This window comes from Chelmon rostratus, chromosome 3 (assembly GCF_017976325.1).
Source record: "Chelmon rostratus isolate fCheRos1 chromosome 3, fCheRos1.pri, whole genome shotgun sequence".
In the NCBI taxonomy this organism is placed as follows: Eukaryota; Metazoa; Chordata; class Actinopteri; order Chaetodontiformes; family Chaetodontidae; genus Chelmon; species Chelmon rostratus.
The window spans coordinates 15,784,762-15,807,464 of NC_055660.1; the positions used below are offsets into that span (position 1 = coordinate 15,784,762).

General features: G+C 42.8%; 1 protein-coding gene across 1 annotated transcript in view; it reads left to right on the forward strand.

The window, feature by feature from the left end:
- The window catches only part of LOC121604481 (complement C3-like), a 54,635-nt gene extending 32,423 nt beyond the window's left edge, over positions 1–22,212 (forward strand). The window contains exons 41-85 of the mRNA XM_041934003.1: positions 271–415; positions 706–833; positions 3,259–3,343; positions 3,982–4,180; positions 4,414–4,576; positions 4,669–4,763; positions 5,765–5,853; positions 6,409–6,491; positions 6,608–6,695; positions 6,878–6,980; positions 7,711–7,831; positions 8,246–8,361; positions 10,176–10,322; positions 10,715–10,814; positions 10,933–11,027; positions 11,128–11,319; positions 11,434–11,589; positions 11,804–11,933; positions 12,285–12,353; positions 13,143–13,340; positions 13,465–13,582; positions 13,656–13,744; positions 13,893–14,032; positions 14,538–14,750; positions 15,039–15,102; positions 15,424–15,513; positions 15,642–15,845; positions 16,062–16,137; positions 16,278–16,437; positions 16,599–16,694; positions 16,836–16,986; positions 17,142–17,227; positions 17,754–17,831; positions 17,953–18,108; positions 18,279–18,341; positions 18,454–18,535; positions 18,669–18,717; positions 18,919–19,009; positions 19,114–19,203; positions 19,286–19,397; positions 19,523–19,612; positions 19,858–19,950; positions 21,292–21,375; positions 21,767–21,911; positions 22,071–22,212. Of these exons, the coding sequence (XP_041789937.1) occupies positions 271–415; positions 706–833; positions 3,259–3,343; positions 3,982–4,180; positions 4,414–4,576; positions 4,669–4,763; positions 5,765–5,853; positions 6,409–6,491; positions 6,608–6,695; positions 6,878–6,980; positions 7,711–7,831; positions 8,246–8,361; positions 10,176–10,322; positions 10,715–10,814; positions 10,933–11,027; positions 11,128–11,319; positions 11,434–11,589; positions 11,804–11,933; positions 12,285–12,353; positions 13,143–13,340; positions 13,465–13,582; positions 13,656–13,744; positions 13,893–14,032; positions 14,538–14,750; positions 15,039–15,102; positions 15,424–15,513; positions 15,642–15,845; positions 16,062–16,137; positions 16,278–16,437; positions 16,599–16,694; positions 16,836–16,986; positions 17,142–17,227; positions 17,754–17,831; positions 17,953–18,108; positions 18,279–18,341; positions 18,454–18,535; positions 18,669–18,717; positions 18,919–19,009; positions 19,114–19,203; positions 19,286–19,397; positions 19,523–19,612; positions 19,858–19,950; positions 21,292–21,375; positions 21,767–21,911; positions 22,071–22,212 (5,264 nt within the window). The remainder of the gene's footprint in view (positions 1–270; positions 416–705; positions 834–3,258; positions 3,344–3,981; positions 4,181–4,413; positions 4,577–4,668; positions 4,764–5,764; positions 5,854–6,408; positions 6,492–6,607; positions 6,696–6,877; positions 6,981–7,710; positions 7,832–8,245; positions 8,362–10,175; positions 10,323–10,714; positions 10,815–10,932; positions 11,028–11,127; positions 11,320–11,433; positions 11,590–11,803; positions 11,934–12,284; positions 12,354–13,142; positions 13,341–13,464; positions 13,583–13,655; positions 13,745–13,892; positions 14,033–14,537; positions 14,751–15,038; positions 15,103–15,423; positions 15,514–15,641; positions 15,846–16,061; positions 16,138–16,277; positions 16,438–16,598; positions 16,695–16,835; positions 16,987–17,141; positions 17,228–17,753; positions 17,832–17,952; positions 18,109–18,278; positions 18,342–18,453; positions 18,536–18,668; positions 18,718–18,918; positions 19,010–19,113; positions 19,204–19,285; positions 19,398–19,522; positions 19,613–19,857; positions 19,951–21,291; positions 21,376–21,766; positions 21,912–22,070) is intronic.
- Positions 22,213–22,703: the final 491 nt, after the last annotated feature.

The window sequence follows — 22,703 nt, forward strand, 5'->3', positions numbered from 1 at the left end:
ACTATTTGAGAAATTATGGTATTTGAACTATCTGACTTTTAATTTTCCTCAAAGTAATGTTTCTAAAAGAAGCTTAAAAGTGACATAACAATCTCCCAGATTGTGTTTTCAGACAGACAGAACATTTCTTAACCATTTATGCAGGAATACATGGAGAATATATTTACGAGTAATGCAGAATATGAGCAGCAATGTTCCTGCATGAAACCTGTTGTATAATTAATAATGTTCTCCTGTTTTCTCTTCTCTTACTGTATATTTTGACTACAGGAAGTTATGATATGGGTCTTCTGGGAAAGCTGTGCACGTTCGTCAGTTATCCGCATTGCCGAGGAGCTTTAGCTCTGAGAATAGGTAAAACTTACCTTATTATGGGTGCATCAAAAGATATTACCAGAGATCAACAGAGACAATCGTGAGTATATTTCTTTGTTCGTGTGTACAATGTGTGTGGTGTGTGTGGTGTGTGCATCCTCCTCATTATATTTTAAGTCTGGCCACGTTAAGGCTTATTTGATGTGGTAGTGTTCCTGAATAATAAATAACAGGAAATTATTTAAATCTTAACGACACAGATGCAATAAAAAGTACACAGGATAAGGTCTTTTTGTATCGCTGGAAGATGCATTTGATATTTGTTATGGTTTGTGAATGGATTATAAGCATGGCCTAAGAAAAATGTGCTTTTTACTTTGCTCTTCTCAGGTATCAGTATGTACTTGGTGAGAACACCTGGATTGAGTACTGGCCCACGGCAGCTGAGTGTCAGACTGAGCGACACAGACGTACCTGTTTGGGCATGAAGGAGCTGGTCAGGCACACACTCTTCGAATGTCTGCATTAATGAAACTGAAGATAATAAAATGCTGTTTTTGCTTTATTCTTAATATGTAAAAGTTTGACTACAATGAGCTATGGGATGCAGAGGTCACAATATTACTGTATATTCTGCTGATTAAAATTTAACTGTCTTTATGGTCGTTGTCTTATATTGAGGTTCATGTAACTGACATCAGTCTCTGTCAGTCACTATATTGGTGGGTTGAAAATGCTACTCTGGCTCTACTCTTGTATGTGAAACACATTGGTACTGACAGTTGAAGTAGCTAGTTTCACGTTAAAGTATCTTCAGATACATTTCCATATTCCTAGACATGCAAATGTGTCTCAAGCAATTACATTTTCATCTTCTTATGCTAAATGTCTTACTTTTTTCTATGTGGTTTGCTTGTGCAAGTGTTACAAGTCAGATTAAAAAAACTGCACAGAAGTGCCATAAATGGCTAAGATATGTTGTGAACGTTGTCAATTTAAAACAGACTCGAACAAGCCACACAAAGGTGAGGTTCATTCTTACTTTCACAAGAGAAATGGCTTTAAGGATAAGGACTAAAGGTTGCTGAACTGCCCCACCTCTGTAAAGGTGCAGCACACAGTTTTCTGTGGGAATCAGCTGGCACTCATCAGACCAAAGTACAGATTTCCACTGGTCTAATGTCCATTACTTGTGTTTCTTAGTCCAAACAAGTCTCTTTTTCTTGTTGTTCTGCCTCAGTAGTGGTTTCTTTGCAGTTATTCAACCATGAAGGCCTGATTCACACACTGTCCTCTGAACAGTTGATGTTGAGATGTGCCTGCTACTTAAACTCTGTGAAACATTTATGTGGGCTCTAATCTGAGTTGCTGTTAATTTGCAGTTTCTGAGGCTGGTAACTTTGAACTTCTCTGCAGCAGAGGTATCTTCCGGATTGACTGACCTTCATGTCTTAGAGTAATGATTGACTGTCGTTTCTCTTGACTTGGCTGAGTGGTTCTTGCCATAATATGGATTATAGTAGTCAAATAGGGCTGTTAACTGTGTACCAACGCTACTTCTGCAGAACACAACTGATGGTCTCAAACACACTAAGAAGGCAAGAAATTCCACAAATTAACTCCTAATTAACAATGCAGACCTGTTAATTGAAAACCATTTCAGGTGACTGCCTCATGAAGCTGACTGAGAGAATGCATGAGTGTGCAAAGCTGTCATCAAAGCACAAGGTGGCTACTTTGAAGAATCTAAAATATAAAACATATTCTTGGTTGTTTAACCCTTTTTTGTTTACTACATAATTCTGTATGTGTTCGTTCATATTTTTGATGTCTTCAGTATGAATCTACAATGTAGAAAGTAATTAAAATAAAGAAAAAAACATTGAGTCAGTCGGTATGTCCAAACGTTTGACTGGTAGTGTATATATATTGTTAATAGATCTTAACTTAAAGCCCCAGTGGAATCCAGAGAGGCCTCTCGTGCCAGGAATCTTCAACTGAAACCGATGCAATGCAACATATGGATATTTTTAAATCACACCAGCCCCACTTAAATAAAAATGACCAAGTGCTACATGGCTGACTGGCCAGTCTCTCTCTACCAGCCAATAGCTTTTGGTCCAGTCCATCGCGACTTTACCTGGGCCCTGCCCTTTTCCCCATCTGCGTTAGGTGGTGGCATTTAGATAAATAGTGCAGTGGGTCAAGATAGATAAACAGAATGAGAGAAAACATAAAGGTTGGTCTGAAAAGCTGAGAGAGGCTGAAGTCTCATGAGCCAAATGTTTTACAACACAAAATAACAAATTATTTAGTCAGTCAGTCAGTCATCTGAGCCTAATGTCCCTGAAGGCACCGGCAGCAGAGAGCACAGCCCATTGAGCCCAGTGATACCAGTTCAACTGTAAGTCAGGGTTTTACAGCTTAAGTGATAGAAGACATCAGGGAGGAGATAAGCACGGTTAACTGGATATTTCACTTTATCTGGAAAATAAAGCTGATTTTGTCATGTGCCTCATGTCTGGCAGCGTGGTTTGAGTGCTGGAGGGATCACAGTGCAACGAGCATGGTATATGCTTGTATATACTGAAAGAATACTTGTAAAAGTACTTGTAATTGAATGTGGCAGAAAGTGCAGGAAAAAGGGGCAGGCCTCAACCATCATGCTTTGGATATCAATAGCTATATCAAACATTGTGTGCAAGGAACCTTGCAGATTTAAGAGCACAAGGATTGATGTGGTCCAACTGACCTTTTATTCAAACCAGTTCCCGGCAACCGTTCACCATTCTGAAAGAGGACTGCGCAGTTCGCCTTAGTTTTTTCGTTTCCGTGACTTTAACTGGATGACACAGCAGTAGGGAAAAGCAGGAGGAGGGAGCAAAGTGCATAAAAGCAGAGCCGCAGAGCAAGAGTCGACAAGAACAGCAGATATGGGATCAGGCAGAAGGATGTGCTTGACTCAGCTCTGGCTGTTGGCCTCACTGGTCTTTTCTCCTCTGATTTCTCTGGCTGATGCATCCCCATTGTAAGTAGACCTGCTTTAGCTTTTCGCACTGTTCCTTGAACGCGTGCTCAATTAAGCTGAGGAGGTTAAAGGGAAAAGACAGGAAAGAGACAGAAAGGGGGCGGGGGGTGTCTGTGCTGCCTGCATGCATGGAGCTGCACAACACCAAAAGATTTGTGTGTATTGTGTGGTAAGTGCAAATATTAGATATGAATTTGATGAAACGCTGTTGCCATGTAGAGGAGCATTTGCATGGCCAGTGCATTTTGCATTTCCATTTGTTCTTCTGGTTCCCTGGTTCTGGTTTGTTTACATTACTGTTCCTGTCAGTGCTCCCTGTCTTGATTATTTGTATAACCCCATAGCTGATGACACGTTTTACTGAAACAGGATTGGCTTTTAGTCAAGATAATCAATAGATCACTCATTATGTCGATAAGTCAATATCGGAGCAGAAGATCCTCTTCTGAGCAAATATGCTGTTTTTGCAAATTTGGAGAACCAAAACTTTAACACACTCAAACAACCACTGAGAAAAGCGAAACAACATTAAATAGGTAATTACATTTATCAGTAAGTCAGTTTATCCTAAACAACATGTAGCTCTTACTGTATAGTGGCTATATTCTTAATCTTTCTCTTTTCTCGCTGCTCCTCAGGAAGGTGCTGTCTGCCCCCAACGTGTTGCGGGTAGAAACACCAGAAAACATCTTTGTGGAGTGTCAAGACTGCACCGATGACAACAACATCCAGGTTGAAATCAGCGTAATGTCCTATCCAACCAAATCCAAGCGGCTGGCATCCACATCTGTGACCCTCACCAGTGCAGAAAGATTCCAGACCTTTGGGCAAATTAAGGTAATGTAGGTATACTGAAATGTGTGTTACTGTTTCTTGGTTTTAATGCCAGAATGTATAAGTATTATTAGCATTTTAAAGATTGAATGCATCACCTTATCTCAAGACATGGTTTTCTGTTATGGCTACAAACAAGAAGAAACAAACCGGTTTTTGAATTTAGCATCTATGATAATGCACATGCCTCGTCCTACTCCTCACGCTCACCTTGTGCCTTTACATGCTGGTGTCAGATCCCTGCCGGTGACTTCAGTCAGGATCCCAGCACGAACCAGTATGTGTACCTGAAAGCTCAGTTCCCTGATGCAGAACTGGAGAAACTTGTCTTAGTGTCCTTCCAGTCCGGGTACATCTACATCCAGACCGACAAGACCCTCTACACCCCCAACAGCAAAGGTGTGCCCAGTGTCACTGCTTGGAAGCTGAACACCTACCTTTACTAAAACACTTCTGTCCTGATAACAGGAAAAGTGCTGTCTTTCTTTCAGTTCACTACAGGATGTTCGCAGTGACGCCCCGCATGGAGCCTGTGGAGAGAGATAATGAAACTCTAACTGACGCTTCTATCGCCATTGAGATTGTGGTATTGTGTTTTATCTTTAAGCACAGAATTGAATATTAGAGGACTGTTGTAGGACTTCATTTTTAGATCATTTCCATACTTTTCACCTTTGTCTCCCTCATGCCTTTAAAACACTAAAATTACAATCAGCCTAAGAGTCCACAGCCAAGCTCTGTGATGCTCAGTGGCTCAGGCTCAGTGGTGCTTTGAGCTACACGCTAATGTCAGTATGCTAACACAGTAATAATGTTAAAATGTTGATGTTTAGTACGGTTTACTATGTTGCAATGTTAGTTTAGCATGTTAGCATGCTATCATTTGCTAAGTAGCACAGCTGATGGCGCCAAATGTAAAGTCAAGGACATTTGTCCTCTCCAAAACACAAAGGTCAGCAAAGTCATTAGGTTCCTCTTGGAAATCTGTGCAAACGTTTATGGCGATCCATCCAAACATTGTTGAGATATTTCAAGCGGTGGTCCGAACAACTGACAGACCAGCACTGCCATCAGTGCAGCCAGACTGTGCAGTCCTTACAATATAAACAATATCTAAAAGACTTTCATTTTCTTAAGGACTCCTGTGATCTGTCAGTATTTAGTTAGAATTAAAGATTAGACTACGTTTTGTTTGTGTTGGGTGGGTTCGAGATTCTGATTGGGCCACTTCATGTCTGTCCAATCTGCAACATTGTTTGCCATCCCGAGAGCCATGCTGCTTGCAAAGCTAAGAACACATCCTCCATGTTAAGGTTTACCTTAATATCTAGTAACATCTGAGCCACCACTCACTGCAGAGGTATGCATGGCTCCTTCTAGTTAAATTCTAGTGATCAGATGAATGCAGCTTCTCCCTCAACAGGAAGCCCAAGAAATTAGCTAAATAGCTAAGTGTCAATCAGGGAGGATGCAGAGAAAAGATAATTATTTGAGCATTTGTTAAAAGTGTAGCATGAAATGAATGAATGAGTTTTTAAAGTGGTGATGCTCACTGTTAACTTTTGTTAAATTGTACCTTCTTTTTAGACCCCTGAAGGTATCATTTTACCACTTGATCCAGTCTCTCTGAATTCAGGGATGCACTCCGGAGATTACAGACTTGCTGAAGTTGTCAGGTAAGTATTTATTAAGTTTTATACACTTCTGTTAAGTAGTGAATTTCCCTTTATTGCAAGCAACGATGAATTCACTTGTATTGCATCAGCAAGATTAAGAGTCGTCAGCCAATGCTAGCGGCTCTGTGATGCTTTACTTAGGAACAGTGTTGCTGCGAGCTCATTGCTTACGTCAGCATGCTAACATGCTCACAGTGACAATGCGAGCATATTTAGCAGGTGTAAAATTAACTTCACATCTTTGTTTAGCCTGTTAGCGCACTAACGTTGACCAGTTAGCACTAAAAACAAAGGCGATGGAAATGTCTCGCGACATTTCGCGACACACCGGCATGGTGGTGCTGGAGGAGAAGTCAGCATCACCAGAGTCAGTAAGATTCATCCTCTGGAGAACATGTCTGTGCAAACTTTAATGACAATCCATCTGGTAGTTATTGAGATCTTTCAGTCTGGACTTGCGACCAACCGATAAATCGACATTTGCATCCCTAGAGCCACATCACAAGCATGGCTCAGACATACTGTAATTGTGTGTGTGTGTGTGCGTGTGCGTAGTTTCGGACTGTGGAAGGTGGTGGCGAGGTTCCACAGCAAACCACAGCTGAGCTACTCTGCAGAGTTCGAGGTCAAAGAATACGGTGAGACCGAGCAGAGGTCGTCTTTACCTGTAATCCTCTTAACCTGATAGAGGCAGATGGCGCTTGTGTCTTTTACCTGATTGGACACTCAATAGAATGCGTTTTATTTTTTTCAGTGCTGCCCAGTTTTGAGGTTAAACTGACGCCTGCGAGCCCCTTCTTCTATGTGGACGGTCAAGAGCTCATCGTCAACATCAAAGCTACGTATGTGACGTTTGTTGTTTGGTGGATCCAGAGACTTGTGGGCTTGTTTAACTTTTTGGGGGTTTCTTGCTGTTTAGATGTAAGGGTGTTTTTTTTTTGTGGTTATATTTTAACCATATCCATTTTGTAGCCTCCGCTTAAGCTTATTGTGACATGAACAAACACGTTGCTTGTGGTTTTAGGTTTCTGTTCGGGGAAGAGGTGGATGGGACAGCCTACGGAGTATTTGGTGTGAAGCATGAGGGTCAAAAAAAGAGCCTTCCCAGTTCTCTTCAGAGAGTGCAGGTTAGTACGTACTCACATATTTGCTCCATCACTGTCTGTTTATCAGCCCATTGATTAGTCATTTCATCTTTGAGGTAGTTTTCTCTCCCCCTCACTCTTTCTCTTCTGCATGCATTAAGCTAGAGATGCGCTGACCCACGTTTGTTCTTTTCTGATCCGATTCAGATGCCTGAATCTGCCCATGCTGATACTGATACCAGAGCTCTTTTTTCTTGATGATGATGATTATTAATATTATTGTAGTTGTTGTTGTGTAAGGTTACATGAGGCTGCAATAAACCACACACCAAAAAATATACAGAAGTGCATTTAATTTAAATGCATGTACTGTTTAAATGTAAGTGTATTGTTTATTTGAACTGTTAAGTGGTGGTATAGGAGTGTAAATTTCTGTGGTGACTCCTTTAACGGTTTTAAAAAACATCCAGTGCACAGCAATGAATCAGTACTAATAAAGAGATTTGATTTGAGAACTGTGTAGATAAATATATCTACACCATCATTAACAAATAAGTTAACTACAGGTGGATTATGCAATCTGGATTGGTGTGTGGATCAGTGTCATCAGTGTGACATCTGAGACCGATATTGCATTATCGGTCTCAGCTGTAGTTACAACACATGCAAAGACAGGCACAAACCTCAGCATGATTTACAGCTTGATCTTTAACTAGTGGTCCAAAATCTACGAGTAAATTAAGTGAAGCATTTCTAAATGTTGTCATATTAGATCACGAGCGGTAATGGAGCGGTAATACTGAAGAGAGAGCACATTGTGCAGACCTTTCAAAACATCCTCGACCTGGTGGGGAGCTCCATATTTGTAGCTGTCGGTGTGCTGACGGAGAGCGGTAAGAAAGAGGGACTGCGCGTGCATGTGTGTGCTTGTGTGTTTGTGTAGCATGCAACATTAATGCCTGCAATCGTACCACAATATGTTCATGGGGCATAGAGTGATTGCACTCAACTTTGGGCTGTCAGGAATTGTCAGCATTCATAAGGAGTAACAGAATTAAACTTGCACTAGATTTACCTCTGGGTACCATGCTTTGAAAATTGATTATTATAACCATTTAATTAAGTCTTAGTGAAATGCAGGTTTAATGTATTTTGTTGTCACCGAAATTCATTAAAGTATATGGTATATAGTAAAATGAACTTTTTGGTTCCATTGGTCAATCAGTCAAACACAACCAGAGGGAAGAAAAGCAAAAATACTTGTACTTGATTATCACTTTGTGTGTGTTTGCTGTGTCTTTGCACAGGTAGTGAGATGGTGGAGGCAGAGTTGAGAGGGATCATGATTGTCACCTCACCGTACACCATCCACTTCAAGAGAACATCCAAATATTTCAAGCCAGGAATGTCCTTTGATGTTGCGGTTAAGTGTGCACTTACATGTATTTAAAATGAGAGTAAGGTTAAATTCTTTCATCACAAGCGGTCACACGGGAAATATGTATATATATATATTTTTCAATAACCAAAAATAGGCCTTTTTTCAATTTTCTTTTTTCAATGCCACGTATAATTTTATTGATGTGGCTTTTTTTTCAAGTGATATAAATCTATTTGTTGGGTACTGGAGAGAAGAATTCGGCCAATAGTCGAACCTCGGATTCAGGAGGAACAATGCGGTTTTCGTCCTGGTCATGGAACACTGGACCAGCTCTACACCCTCCGCAGGGTGCTCGAGGGTTTGTGGGAGTTTGCCCAACCAGTCCACATGTGTTTTGTGGACTTGGAGAAGGCATTCGACCGTGTCCCTTGTGGCATTCTGTGGGAGGTGCTTCAGGAGTATGGAGTCCGGGGCTCTTTGCTACAGGCCGTCTGGTCTCTGTATGACCGGAGCAGGAGCTTGGTTCGCATTGCCGGCAGTAAGTCAGACCTGTTCCCAGTGCATGTTGGACTCCGGCAGGGCTGCCCTTTGTTACCGGTTCTGTTCATTATTTTTATGGACAGAATTTCTAGGCGCAGCCAAGGGCCGGCGGGAGTCTGGTTTGGGGACCACAGGATCTCATCTCTGCTTTTTGCGGATGATGTTGTCCTGTTGGCTTCTTCGAACCAGGACCTCCAGCATGTGTTGGGGTGGTTTGCAGCCGAGTGCGAAGCGGCTGGGATGAGAATCAGCACCTCCAAGTCCGAGGTCATGGTTCTTGACCAGAAAAGGGTGGCTTGTCCCCTCTGGGTTGGAGGAGGGCTCCTGCCTCAAGTGGAGGAGTTCAAGTGTCTTGGGGTCTTGTTCACGAGTGAGGGAAGGATGGAGCGTGAGATTGACAGGCGGATCGGTGCAGCTGCAGCAGTAATGCGGTCGTTGTACCGGTCCGTCGTGTTGAAGAAGGAGCTGAGCCGAAAGGCAAAGCTCTCGATTTACCAGTCAATCTACGTTCCTACCCTCACCTAAGGTCATGAACTTTGGGTCATGACCAAAAGAACGAGATCTCGGATACAAGCGACTGAAATGAGTTTCCTCCGCAGGGTGGCGGGGCACTCCCTTAGAGATAGGGTGAGGAGCTCTGTCACTCAGGAGGAGCTCAGAGTAGAGCCGCTGCTCCTCCACGTCGAGAGGAGCCAGCTGAGGTGGCTCGGGCATCTTTACCGGATGCCTTCTGGACGCTTTCCTGGGAGGGTGTTCCGGGCATGCCCCACTGGGAAGACGCCCCGGGGAAGACCCAGGACACGCTGGAGGGACTATGTCGCTCGGCTGGCCTGGGAACGCCTCGGGGTCCCCCTGGAAGAGCTGGAGGAAGTGTCTGGGGAGAGGGAAGTCTGGGCTTCCCTGCTTAGACTGCTGCCCCCGCGACCCAGCTCCGGATAAGCGGAAGAAAATGGATGGATGGATATAAATCTCTCGATTTTCATCACAAAACATTACTTCAGTGATTATTTCATTTATCACTGCTATGATTGTATGTAGCCAGGAGACTGACTTTTAAATTTTACCATCAAAAACTAAATGTGGCTCTGAAAACAAAGCCTGAACTGACATGTAAAGTCACTGTCCTTACTCCATTTCAGTTCATCTATCATGGATCTTGATTAGGATGCAAATGTAAAACTACTCAAACGGATAAAATTCATGAGAAAAAACTGAAGGTTGCAGACAGAATTTCCATAAGCGGACAACACATTGTCCTTAAATGCCTTTTCATTAGATGTTTTTGACTGTTTAGTTGTTCGGCTCTTTGATGGCAGGTTGAAGTGCTGAATCCTGATAGCACTCCGGCTCAAGGTGTCGCAGTGGTGGTGAATCCAGGTGAGGTGCGGGGCCTCACTTCAGCCAATGGCATAGCAAGGCTTTCTATCAACACAGAGGAAAATCCTCAACCACTGACAGTCACAGTAAGTGTTGAGAATTGCTCAAATTCATTAATGTTTGTCTTTTTAGTACAAATGTAGGCAATGTGTGCAGCAGCCCAAGAAATACTGTACTGTACATTCTACCTGCTGCAGCTCAGCAGAGCCTGTTCCGATCAGTTCTTTGTGTCATAGGCTAAGCTGCATGCTAAGCCCATCACTGAGCAGCGTCTCTCCCACTGGGATTGTGGGGACAACATAGTCTAAACCAAGCTTAAAACCCCCTCTGTTCGAATTCCACCTGAGGAATGGTGACGTTTTGGGCGTGACTATCAAAGAGAGATGTGCTGTAGTGAGCTGAGGCTCACCTTACCTTAACACTTTATGTAACCATGTATGCCTTTTCTTACCTGTGTGTTACCTGTGTGTAATTGCAGGCAAAGACCAATCTTCCCCGTATTTCAGCTGAGAGGCAAGCATCAGCCAACATGACAGCTCTCCCATATACAACAAGCAGCAACAGTTACATCCACATAGGTACATACTGAAATAATAGATTGTAAGTGATGGTGATGGCGGTGGCAGTGCTTTCAAAATACCGTATGAGATTTTTTTTAACGTGCTAATCTTGGAATTGGGAATGCCATTATTGTAGGTGTGGATACAGCTGAGGCCACATTAGGTGAAAACCTGAAAATCAGCCTCAACCTCCACAGAGCGGAAAGCACACAAAAGGACATCACGTACCTGGTGAGGGATGTTCTGCACCTGTTTATGTATGTGTTTGTGCACATGCTCGAGTGTTCCTGTTTGCATGCATGCCAGGTGAAGTTCAAATCTGTGTCCACAGATCCTGAGCAGAGGTCAGCTGGTGAAATATGGCCGTTACACGACAAAAGGCCAAGTACTGATTTCCATGATAGTCACCATTACCAGAAACATGGTGCCATCGTTCCGCATCATAGCCTACTACCATGCAAATGCCAATGAAGTGGTGGCAGACTCCGTTTGGGTGGATGTCAAGGACTCCTGCATGGGCTCGGTGAGACGCACAACACAGACGTAGCAAAGTTTAAGTGGGGAAACAATGCACCCAAACACAAAGGGGTAAAGTTTTTCATATTTTTCACAAATACAAGTATGCCTCCTCCTGTAGTTGAAGCTGGAATCAGCAGCACCTGCTTCATCTTATGAGCCTCGCAAGATGTTTCGTCTGAGGGTCACTGGAGATCCAGGGGCCGCGGTGGGACTGGTGGCCGTTGACAAAGGCGTCTTCCTCCTAAACAACAAGCACCGCCTCAACCAGAAAAAGGCAGTTTCTTTATTTCACATTTGTCTTTGGAAATATTTGAAAGGGGTGTAATTTAAAAAGCTCATATTTTCACCTCTGAGTATTTCAGAAGTGCAAATTATTACACTCTAAAACACAATGTGTGCAAGTGTGTTAGCCTGTGGATTTGATTTGGCATAACCCTATGCCTTGTCTGCCTGTATTTGTGTGTGTGAATGACTTCCACCCTGCTCAGGTGTGGGATATGGTGGAGACGTATGACACAGGCTGCACAGCAGGTGGAGGGAAAAACAGTATGGGTGTGTTCTACGATGCTGGGCTGCTGTTTGAGTCCAACACGGCATCTGGGACTCCCTACAGACAAGGTGATACTACTTCACTCTCTGGTCTCAATCTTTTCCCTCCAACTACTGATCTCGCTCTCTCCAAATGTCCTCCTGTGTGGAGCAAGGGAATCCAAAGTTGAGCAACAGGTGGGAACCAGGGTTAAGCTGAGGCAGGGCAAGCAAGCTTTTGGTGAAATTTTACATTTTAACAGTCCAAGAATTGAGAGGAGCAATTGTAGATCCATTTTTCTCCCCCTCACACCCTGTGCCCAACCAGCTAAATGACTTTGATTTAAAGAGTCTCACATCAGTTGTATGCATGCAACAATCAAGTCTCTTTCTAAACTTGCTGGGTTCTGGTAAAGAGTCTAGCCTCTGTTGCGTTTCTAGAATTGAAATGTTCGGCCCCCAGCAGGAGAAAACGAGCCATTTCTGGGATGGATGCCACAACCAGCTTAGGTAAGAACCACAGCTCAAAACTGCACAATAACCACATATTCAGTCATCTTCTGCTACACAGTTCAGGCTCTCCAAAATGTTTAACATTGGACGTCTTGTGTTGTTGGCTGTTGTGTTGTGCATTAATGTAAAGTGAGCTCAAACTCTTTTTACAGTCTCTTTCTTCATACTGCTGCAGTGACTCTATGAGAGGGGGATTTCTAATTTCTTGTCCCTTGGCAGGTTTCTCACTTCTTTCTATCCCGTCTCATTTTTTGGGAGTTTTTCCAGTTTAAGCCAAGGTGTAGAATTCTGTACCCTCAGTTCGAAGGCATATTTGAAATACAAATAATTTAGTCTGGAAAATGAACTTTTCAATATATAATGATCAGTTTTTGGTCACTTTTCAGCCTGCTGACGGGCCACACAATCATTGGCTGAGCAGCTACACACTGTCACATGGGAGCTTGTTCTCGGCTTGCATTAAGCAACTGGCAGTCAGGGTGGTTCATGTAAACAACTTATGGACAAATCTTACAGTTTCATTATGTTTTGTTTTCCCCTCAAAAATAACAGATGCAGTGACCCTTCATTCAGGATAGGGTTATTATGGAAGCCCTGAAAGGAAAGGTGGAAAAAATTATGTTTATCTCCCGTGTACAACATAATATCTTGTTCGCAGGAGATAATTTGGGTGACTTTTTTAGCAATTGAGCAGGTTTTAGCCTCTGATTGAGCTAGTGGTTACTACTGGTTGTACTCCATACCTTCTCATCTCTGTCTCTCCTCCACAACCATCTTTCTTCCCAGCGAGTCAGTATGAAGACCAACTGCAACGTGACTGTTGTTTGGATGGCATAAGGGACATCCCTGTGTCATACAGCTGCGAGAGGCGCAGTGAGTACATCGTGGATGGCACAGCCTGTGTCGAAGCCTTCCTGCACTGCTGCAAGGAGATGGAACGCCAGCGAGCTGACAGGAAGAAGGATAGTCTCCAATTAGCTCGCAGTAAGAGATGAGGAGAAGGGATGGAGGGCCCTGAGCCCTGAGGGGTTACTAGACATGGTCATACTGTCAGACAACAATCGTTGCCTTCCACCGAAAAGTAATAACCTTTTTAATGACACTTCAGGTGAGGAGGACGACAGTTACATGGACACCAATGAAATTGTTTCTCGCACCAAGTTCCCTGAAAGCTGGCTGTGGTCAGATATCAAACTTCCTCCTTGCCCTCAGGAAAAACCAAACTGGTGAGTCAATAGAAAAATTCACCGGTAACTTACCTGTTGGCTCTGTAAGTGTTAACGTTTTTCTATGTTTCAGTGACTCCACATCAGTGCAGAGAGACATTCCTTTGCAAGATTCAATCACAACCTGGCAGTTCACTGGCATTAGTCTGTCAAAAACTCACGGTGAGGATTCACTGGCTAAAACGTGTTGTGTTTTAGTTGTTCCTGTAACCTACATTGTACTGTCTCTGTGGTCTGTCCCTCACTCAGCTGCCTCTGTTTTCTTTACTATGTTTCATGCCTTGTTTGTTTGGTTCTACTTTTCTGTAAGGTATCTGTGTGGCCGAACCATTAGAGGTGATTGTCCGGAAGGACTTCTTCATTGATCTCAGGCTGCCGTACTCCGCTGTCCGTGGGGAGCAGATTGAAGTTAAAGCAGTCCTCTACAACTACAGCCCTGATGCTGCCACTGTAAGTCAGGGTCATTCAAATAAACCAGGGGCTGAGAACCAATCCAGGGCCATTTCAATGTGATGACGGTAGCTGTGTCTGATGTCGGATGATAGTGATGATGATGCTCCGTGACTGCTACATGAGTGTTGCTTTCAGGGACCACATGGAAGGACTATTTAGTTCTCACCCCCAGCTCATCGTATACGGATGCTTAGTGATCCTACACTTCGAACAATGAAGCTCTGAGTACCACTCTAGGCTCAGTTTTGCATGTGTAGGGCTCCACGGTCAAGTCAATGATAAATGTGAAACATACATTTAGACTTTCAAAATAAAGCTTGCTGAGAATAATGAATATAATAAGTGTTTAATAATTAACACTTGATTAATGTGAAATGGTCACTGTTTGGTTAGGTTTAGGCAACAAAAATGCTTGGTTAAGTTTAGGAAAAGTTGTTTGGGGGTGTCTTTGATCACCTACACATATCTCAGTCTCTTTCTCCACCTTTTTCTTGTTTTCCAGGTGCTTGTGGATCTGATTGAGGAGGCACACGTGTGCAGTGCAGCTTCTAAGCGTGGGAAATATCGGCAGCAGGTTAAAGTTGGGCGCCAAACAGCGCGATCTGTACCCTTTGTCGTTATTCCCACAAGGGAAGGACTATACCGCATTGAGGTCAAGGCAGCTGTTAAAGACTCGTCGCTCAATGATGGGATCATGAAGATGCTGCGGGTGGTGGTAAGAGAAATGCGCTCCATGTAATGGGTTTAGAGCTTTTCCTCTGCTGTCCACAGTCACATGGACTTTTGAAAGCCTTCTCATTAAATATGTGCGGCCATCAAAATACAGCAAGACATCTCTGTCCTGTATCTCTCTGTATTCGCCGAGCCACACCCGCTTTTGAGCCGTCCAATCGACTGATTTCATTGGACGGCTCAAAAGCGGGTGTAGTTTTACCCCTAATTTTAAAGTAGAAAAGGTTACTTACAACTATCGTTGTGATTGCTGATCCTAACTGTTTTCCAGCCTGAAGGTGTACTGATGAAAATTCCTCAGACTGTAAGACTTGACCCAGCGAAAACAGGTGTAGGTGAGTCTACTCGTTGAGCAGCTGCAGTATGGACGAAACACAGTCATTTAGTAATAGTCTTTAAGATTTTAATCTACTGGCTGTTAATTACATAGATGCAATAACAGAAACTGTAAAACTGCAATCATTCAGTAATTACTGAGTCAAACTGAAGCTGGATAGGCAGAGTGCAGGACCTGCACCCTTGATTTTACTTATTTAATGCCTAGCTATTTTTTTCCATATGGAATGTAATTAATGGTCTGTTAGTTAAGACATTACCATGTCTGTTTATTATTTGTGAATTAATCCCAAACCCTGGAAACTATTTCTGCCTTTTAGATGGTAAACAAGTAGAAATGATCAGCAGTGGAATTGCTCCGAAAGATTTTGCTCCAAACACACCTACTGCCACACAGATCTCTGTGACAGGTGAGATGTGTTAATGGCATGGTCTATGGTAAAGCACCTGTAGAATTACCTCACTGCAGTTTTAACTGTTGTTCTTCCTTGTTCTTACTGGCAAATTATGACCTCACTTGTTGTGGAAATGTTTGCAGGAAGAGAGCAAGTAAACAAGCTGACGAATGAAATTAATGGGGAATCAATGGGCAGTCTGATCTACCAGCCCTCAGGCTGTGGAGAGGAGAACATGATCCACATGACCCTGCCTGTCACCGCTACCACCTATTTGGACAAAACCAACCAGTGGAAACCTGTGAACATCGACGGACGTAAAGAAGCCCTCCAACACATCAAGACCGGTGGGCTCAAATGAATGCATTAGCTAGCACAGACACTAGAACTTTTGTTTGAAGCCCTTGTGTGGAAGAGATGAAGTGCTCTGACTGTTGCAGAAGTGATATAAAAAAGACACACTGGCAGAGCTAAAGCACTACTCAAAAGGGCTTTCAATAGATAAGATTCAATACAGAGTTGAATGGCTGTCAGTTAAAAGGTTTTATGTTTGTTTTATGTAGGTTACCAGAATGAGCTTGCCTACCGTAAACATGATGGATCTTTTGCTGTGCATCGTGACCAACAAAGTAGCACCTGGTGAGGCCTGCAAACATGCATGAACTCATACATAAATGCTTGCACATCCTCCTTTCCTTTAGATTGTATGTATATGGGTGTATATTATGTGCAAATAAATGCAATTGGCGTTACTCCTCTCCTCTCCTCTCCTCTCTAAGGCTGACAGCTTATGTTGTCAAGGTGTTCGCCATGGCCAACAATCTGGTGGCAGTGCCAAACAGCGCCATCTGTGACGCTGTCAAGTTTCTTATTCTCAGAGCGCAACAACCTGACGGCATGTTTAGAGAAGTCGGAAGGGTGGTCCACAGAGAGATGATCGTGCGTGCACTGATTCCAATAACAGCAGCCTTCAGATTGATGTTGAACAAAAGACCGTATCAATATTACATGTCACTGGCTGTCATCTTGTATGAATAAAGTGATGTTTGTCGCTGATCACGATAATGATTGCGCTGACATATTTGTGCGTGCATGTGCAGGGTGACGTGCAAGGCACAGATTCAGATGCCTCCATGACGGCCTTCTGCCTAATTGCTATGCAGGAGTCACGCACATTATGTGCTGCCTCTGTTAAGGTCAGTACGTCATCTCCACACAATGTTGTTTTTCATTCTCCCTCGCCTCTTTTATTTCTTCATTTACCAACGCCACACCCAGCTTTCCATCTGTTCTCTCCTTATTCTCCTGTCGCCTTCCTTTCTCTACTCTCTTTCCAGAGTCTTCCAGACAGTACAAACAAAGCCGTGGCCTACCTGCAGAAGCGTCTGCCCAGCCTCACCAACCCATATGCTGTTGCCATGACATCATACGCCCTGGCCAATGAAAACAAACTAAACCGAGAATTCCTCTTCAAGTTTGCTTCCCCAGGTTTCTTCATACAACAATGCTGACACACACATTTAGAAACAGAATATAGGCGAATAAAATACAGAAATAGTCTTGCCATTGCATAGTTTGTCCACTGCAGTACGTATCTTGGCTTGTCACAAGTACAGTTATACAAAAATCTGTGCTTTTCTTAGATTTGTCCCACTGGCAGGCACCTATGGGACGTGTTTACACACTCGAGGCCACAGCTTATGCTCTTCTGGCTCTGGTGAAGGTCACGGTAAGCAAGTCGCACTCACCTGTATGTGTGTGTGTGTCAGCGGCGTGAAATGCTATAAAAAAAACTTTCAGTCGAATCATCTTTCACGGCACCACACTAAAGGACAGAATACACTGCTGACCATTTTCCACAGAACATCATACAGCAGTTATGTCGATAGCTGAGAGCATTTTTCTTGCTCTTCTAGGCAGCCATTTCATTTATTTTAGTACAGAGGGAAAATCCACTTGCAAACTCTTGTTTGAGAAAAGTAATTCATCACAGAGAAAACTATTTCTCTACTGTATTTGTTAAAAGCAGACATCATGTTTCTGATGTATAGCGCTCATGTTAGGTAAATTTGATTGTGCCAAAAAAGGAAAAATATGTCCAGTAATTTAAGGTGCACTTTAGAAACTGGCATGAAGTATAACCTTTAATGATGAAAATGATATTTCTGTGCTAAAACAGCCAAAATACATTTTTGATGATGATTTTAAAAAAAAACTCCAATGCACAGTCAAACCGTTGCCTTCTGTTAATAAAGGCCTTTGATGAAGCCAGACCTATTGTCAGATGGTTCAACCAACAGCGGAGAGAGAGAGCAGGCTATGGGTCAACTCAGGTAACACACACCTCTCGTTCTCTTCCTCCAGCTATTTCTAGCTTGTTCTTTAGGGAGTCTTTAGGGAGTCGTTAGTCTGGCCTCAACCATTTTCTCCCCCTGACTCATTTTTCTCCTCCAGGCTACCATAATGGTGTACCAGGCTGTGGCTGAGTACTGGGCCAGTCCTAAAGAACCAGACTATGATCTGAACGTGGACATCTTGTTGCCAGGCAGGTCAAAGCCTGAGAAGTACAACTTCAACAACGAAAACCACTTTACCACGAGAACGTCTAAAGTGAGAGAACACACACATACAACATACACACACACACACACACACACACACACACACGGTGGCTCATTAATATTGTCATTCCTGTTATTTCTTCTGTTGATTGTGTGTGTGTGTGTGTGTGTGTGTGTGTGTGTGTGTGTGTGTGTGTGTGTGTGTTTAATTTCCTGCAGATCAAAAATATAAACCACAATGTGAAAGTGACTGCGACGGGCAGAGGAGAAGCAACAGTGACAGTAAGTTACATATTTTCTAAGCTTATTTTTGTGCTTTTTAACATTGTGTGGAGAATATTATTAAGACGGATTCCTATTTTCACATTAAGATACACTTCTATCTGTGTAACAGATGGTGTCGCTGTATTACGCTCTGCCTAAAGAAAGGGAAAGCGACTGTCAGAAGTTTAATTTGTCAGTGCAGCTCCTCCCAGGTAATGTGTCTTCATCTGTTTGTCTGATTGTTTTGGTCTGTTTTGTATCATTGTTTGCTGTCTGTCCATCCTTTGACCATTTATTTTTTAATACGAAAAGATTTCATGCTCATCTAATGCTTTGTTTCTCCAGAGAAACTGGATGAGAATGAGAAGATATACAAGATGAGAATAGAGGTTTTGTAAGTACATTGAAGAAGTCATACCAACAAACTGTTACTGTTCTGTGCCTTGTGTCTCTGATTTGCTGGTTTTGGTGCTCCAGTTGCTTCATTTCTCCTTCTTCAAAGACAATAGACAACAAATGCTATTGGGGTCACTTATTTTCAACATTTGTTTGATTGGGTTGAATTAATTAATGAGCCGGCCCGTTTTCTGTACAGGTTTAAGGACAGGGAGCGCGATGCAGCCATGTCAGTGTTGGATATCGGCATGTTAACTGGTTTCACTGTTGACACAAATGACCTGAGCTTAGTAAGACAGACAGACACACACATATAAGAGCTCAAAGGTGCGTTTGTATGGACAAAAACATACAAACCATGTGTGTGTTTTTGTGTGTGTGTGTGTGTGTATAGCTGTCCAAAGGACGTGCCCGCACTATTTCAAAATATAACATAAACAGTGCTGAGTCAGAAAGAGGTTCCCTCATCATCTACCTGGATAAGGTGGGTCATCACTGTTTCCTGCCTTTCTGCTTTCTCTTCGCTTTGTTCTTTCGTCTCAGCTTTGCTTTCCATCTCTCCGCAGGTTTCTCACACGCGACCAGAAGAGATCATGTTCAGGATCCATCAGAAGCTGAAAGTGGGCATCTTACAACCAGCTGCTGTGTCTGTCTATGAACACGGCCACCATCAAGACAGTAACCGTGAGTCTCAGCGACCAAGAAACATACTGCATGCTGCTTCTTTCTGTGACGCACACACACTCATACAGCTGCAACCCCCAAACAAAATATCTTGCAAATATCTTTCTCTCTTGTTGCAGAAACACGCTGTATGAAGTTCTACCACCCAGAGAGAAGAGCTGGACAGCTGCTGCGGCTCTGCAGAAACAATGAATGCACATGTGCTGAAGGTCAGCAGGATGATGTGTAACCGATGAGCTAATCCATGTGCTGTAAACAGGAATGCGTCACATCCGATACTCTTGTGCTAAACCATATATTGATCACTGATGTGGGAATTGCACTTGTAATAGATTGTTCGTCTGTTTCAAGCTCTGGTGAAGGTTGACATGGAGTCACACACACACACACACGCTTCTGCATTTGATCATGTCATCAGGTGCATGTTTACTGTGTGCCTGTTGTGTACTTCCAGAGAACTGCAGTATGCAGAAGAAGGGCAACGTCAGCAATGACGAGCGCACAGCTAAGGCCTGCGAGACTCTAGTCACCAGCAAAATAGATTATGGTAAGACTTTGTTTGTGTATGTGCACGACCAACATCTCAGATCACGGGGTGAAGCCACTCGTCAACCCCACGAGAAGAGCTGACTCGTCAGATTATCTCACATCCGAGCCAGATTTTACACCAGCACCGCGGCGCAGTTCCTGGCCGCCTCCCTCCATCCATACTTGTTTGCCTTCCACTCCACCACCTCAGACTCTTATCTCTTCACCAGTCCCTCTCCCAGCCACGCTTGTCACTTTAGACTCCGCTGTAAGAAATATTAAAGTAAAATCCATTAGGATTGTCTGCTTCCCTGGGGCTAAGGTTGCAGATATCCAGGAGAAATGCCCCCAGCCTCCTGGATTAATGCAGCAGTGTCCTAATCATCATTATTTATGTCAGCTGCGACAGCGTCTCTGACCCCTCCACAGAAACAGAAGCTTCTTTGTTGAAAACAGCTGATGTTAGAAAGCAAAATGTCCTCTAGCCTTGTCTGTTTTGTCTGTTTTGAATCAGATTTAACCTGTGTCTGTGTCTTTCTGTGGGAAGTAGTTTGTCATCTGAAGCCCACAAGTCCATCTGACCACATTCCCTCTCTCCTACTAAAATAGGTGTTTGATATTGTAGGCCCCAACATCTATCATACATTGCCTACACGCTGCCTTTCTATAGGTTGTTTTCCTTCTTGTTTTAGATACACAGTGGTTCGGCTGCTCCTTAAAAAATAAAATAGACTATCTAATTTTAGGCCCTTGTCCAAGCTCCTATTTTTATCTAAAATTCTGGAAAACAGTTGTTTACCAGCAGCTCCAGCCCTTTTTTCAGCAAGAATGAAATATTTCAAGTTTTTCAGTCTGGTTTTAGGGACCCCCATAGCACTGAATCAGCTCTTTTAAAAGTCCAGGTTGACTTGGTACTAGCAGCAGACAAACAGAAACGTCTCACCTCTGACCAGTCACTTCTGGTCATCTCAGCTCAGCTGAGGCTCAGGGGTGACCCTGCTTTCTCAGTTGCAGCCCCTAGTCTGTGGTACAAACCCACCACGTCAGATCTGCTCTCTCTAATGAGTCCACAGTCCAAGACCCTTCTTCTGTCTTTGGATTTTAAACATACTTAAATTCCCACCACTAAATGGATTTTTATAATGTTTGGCCTATTAGTTTTTATTTTTTTTATTTTATTTCATCTTGATCTCTGCTTGGGCATATGTATGTTTCTGTTGTCTGCCCTGTTGATCTTGCTTTCTTCTACGCTTATAAAGCACTTTAGTCAACTAATGTTGTTTCAGATGTGCTATGGAAAGAAATTTGACTTGACGTGTCAAGCAAGCAAGATAATCATCTACAACTTGTCTGTCTGCAGTGTACAAAGTGAGACTGCAAGAGTTTACTGATGGCTTGTCCACTGACATTTACACAGTGCGGGTCCTGGAAGTCATCAAAGAAGGTGGGTATTTATTTCATTTGAACCTTGAACTGCCAAAACTAAAGCACCTCAAAGCTGAGATACCGCATTTCTTTTCCTTATGGGCACCTCAGATCTCCCCAAAGGTGAAAGAAAAAATCTTATCCCTATATAGCCCTTCGAGTGGGAATATGTGAGAATCAACAGTAATGTTTCTAAGATGTGTTTGTTGTTATGCATCTAAATATGCTTAAAGGAAGATTAGGGTTCATTACAACAGGGGTTTTATTTTCGCAGCTCTCGCCATCACTTCCATCAGTTATGATTGTATTCACCAAGGTCATTACAAAGATCTATATAATAAATAGAAATAAAAAAAAAACATTGTTTCCCTTTAAGGCTATCTCTCTCTTCTCCTATACTTCAATCACAGGAAATAATGATGTGGGTCCTCAAGGAAAACTGCGCACATTCCTCAGTTACCGGCACTGCAGAGCAGCTTTAGATCTGAGAACCAGCAAAACCTACCTTATCATGGGTGCATCCAAAGATATTTACAGAGATCAACAGAGTCAATCGTGAGTTTGTTGTGTGTCCTCTAAATGTTGTTAGCATTTCCACATTTCCACGTGGTATTGTTGTTTATTTTGCGGTCATCCTTTTTTGATTCATTTCAACATGTTACAGATAGTTGGCCACATGAAGGCCCAATGTGTTTTTCACTTTGCTCTCCTCAGGTATCAGTATATACTCGCTGAGAGAACCTGGATCGAGTACTGGCCCACAGAAGCTGAGTGCAAAATTGAGAAATACAACGCTACCTGTGTGGGCATGGAGACGATGGTCCGGCAGTACAGACTCTTTGGATGTCAGCAATAGAGAAACTGAAAGGAATAAAATCTTTTTTAATTGCTGTTCGCCGTAACAAAAGCATATAAAAATTTCTGGTCACCATCTTGTTTTGCATTAGAAAACTCAGATGTATCTTGAGAGACTCGATTATAATCCCCCTCTCTGCTGCGTGCCACCCCAAGATTTTTAGTGGACTCGTCTGGCCACAACTGTGAAAAATTTCTCTGGGCCCCACTGGGAATGAGTGCTTTGGATCCAGTGTTATGTCTAGAGGATAATTTAAAGGAAGGAAACATAAATAAAGAAACAGTAAAAAAAATGCCTTAGGGTTGGATATTGCATAATTTAAATATATATGCATACCTATCTATGTGTGTGATTGTGAAAATATATGTATGTATACACACACACACACACTGTATTTGAAGCTCTGATTAGCTCAAGGCTGGATAATTTGGATTATTGCAGTATAGTTTTTCGATCAACATCAAAAAGCGATTTGGGCTCTCAGATTATGG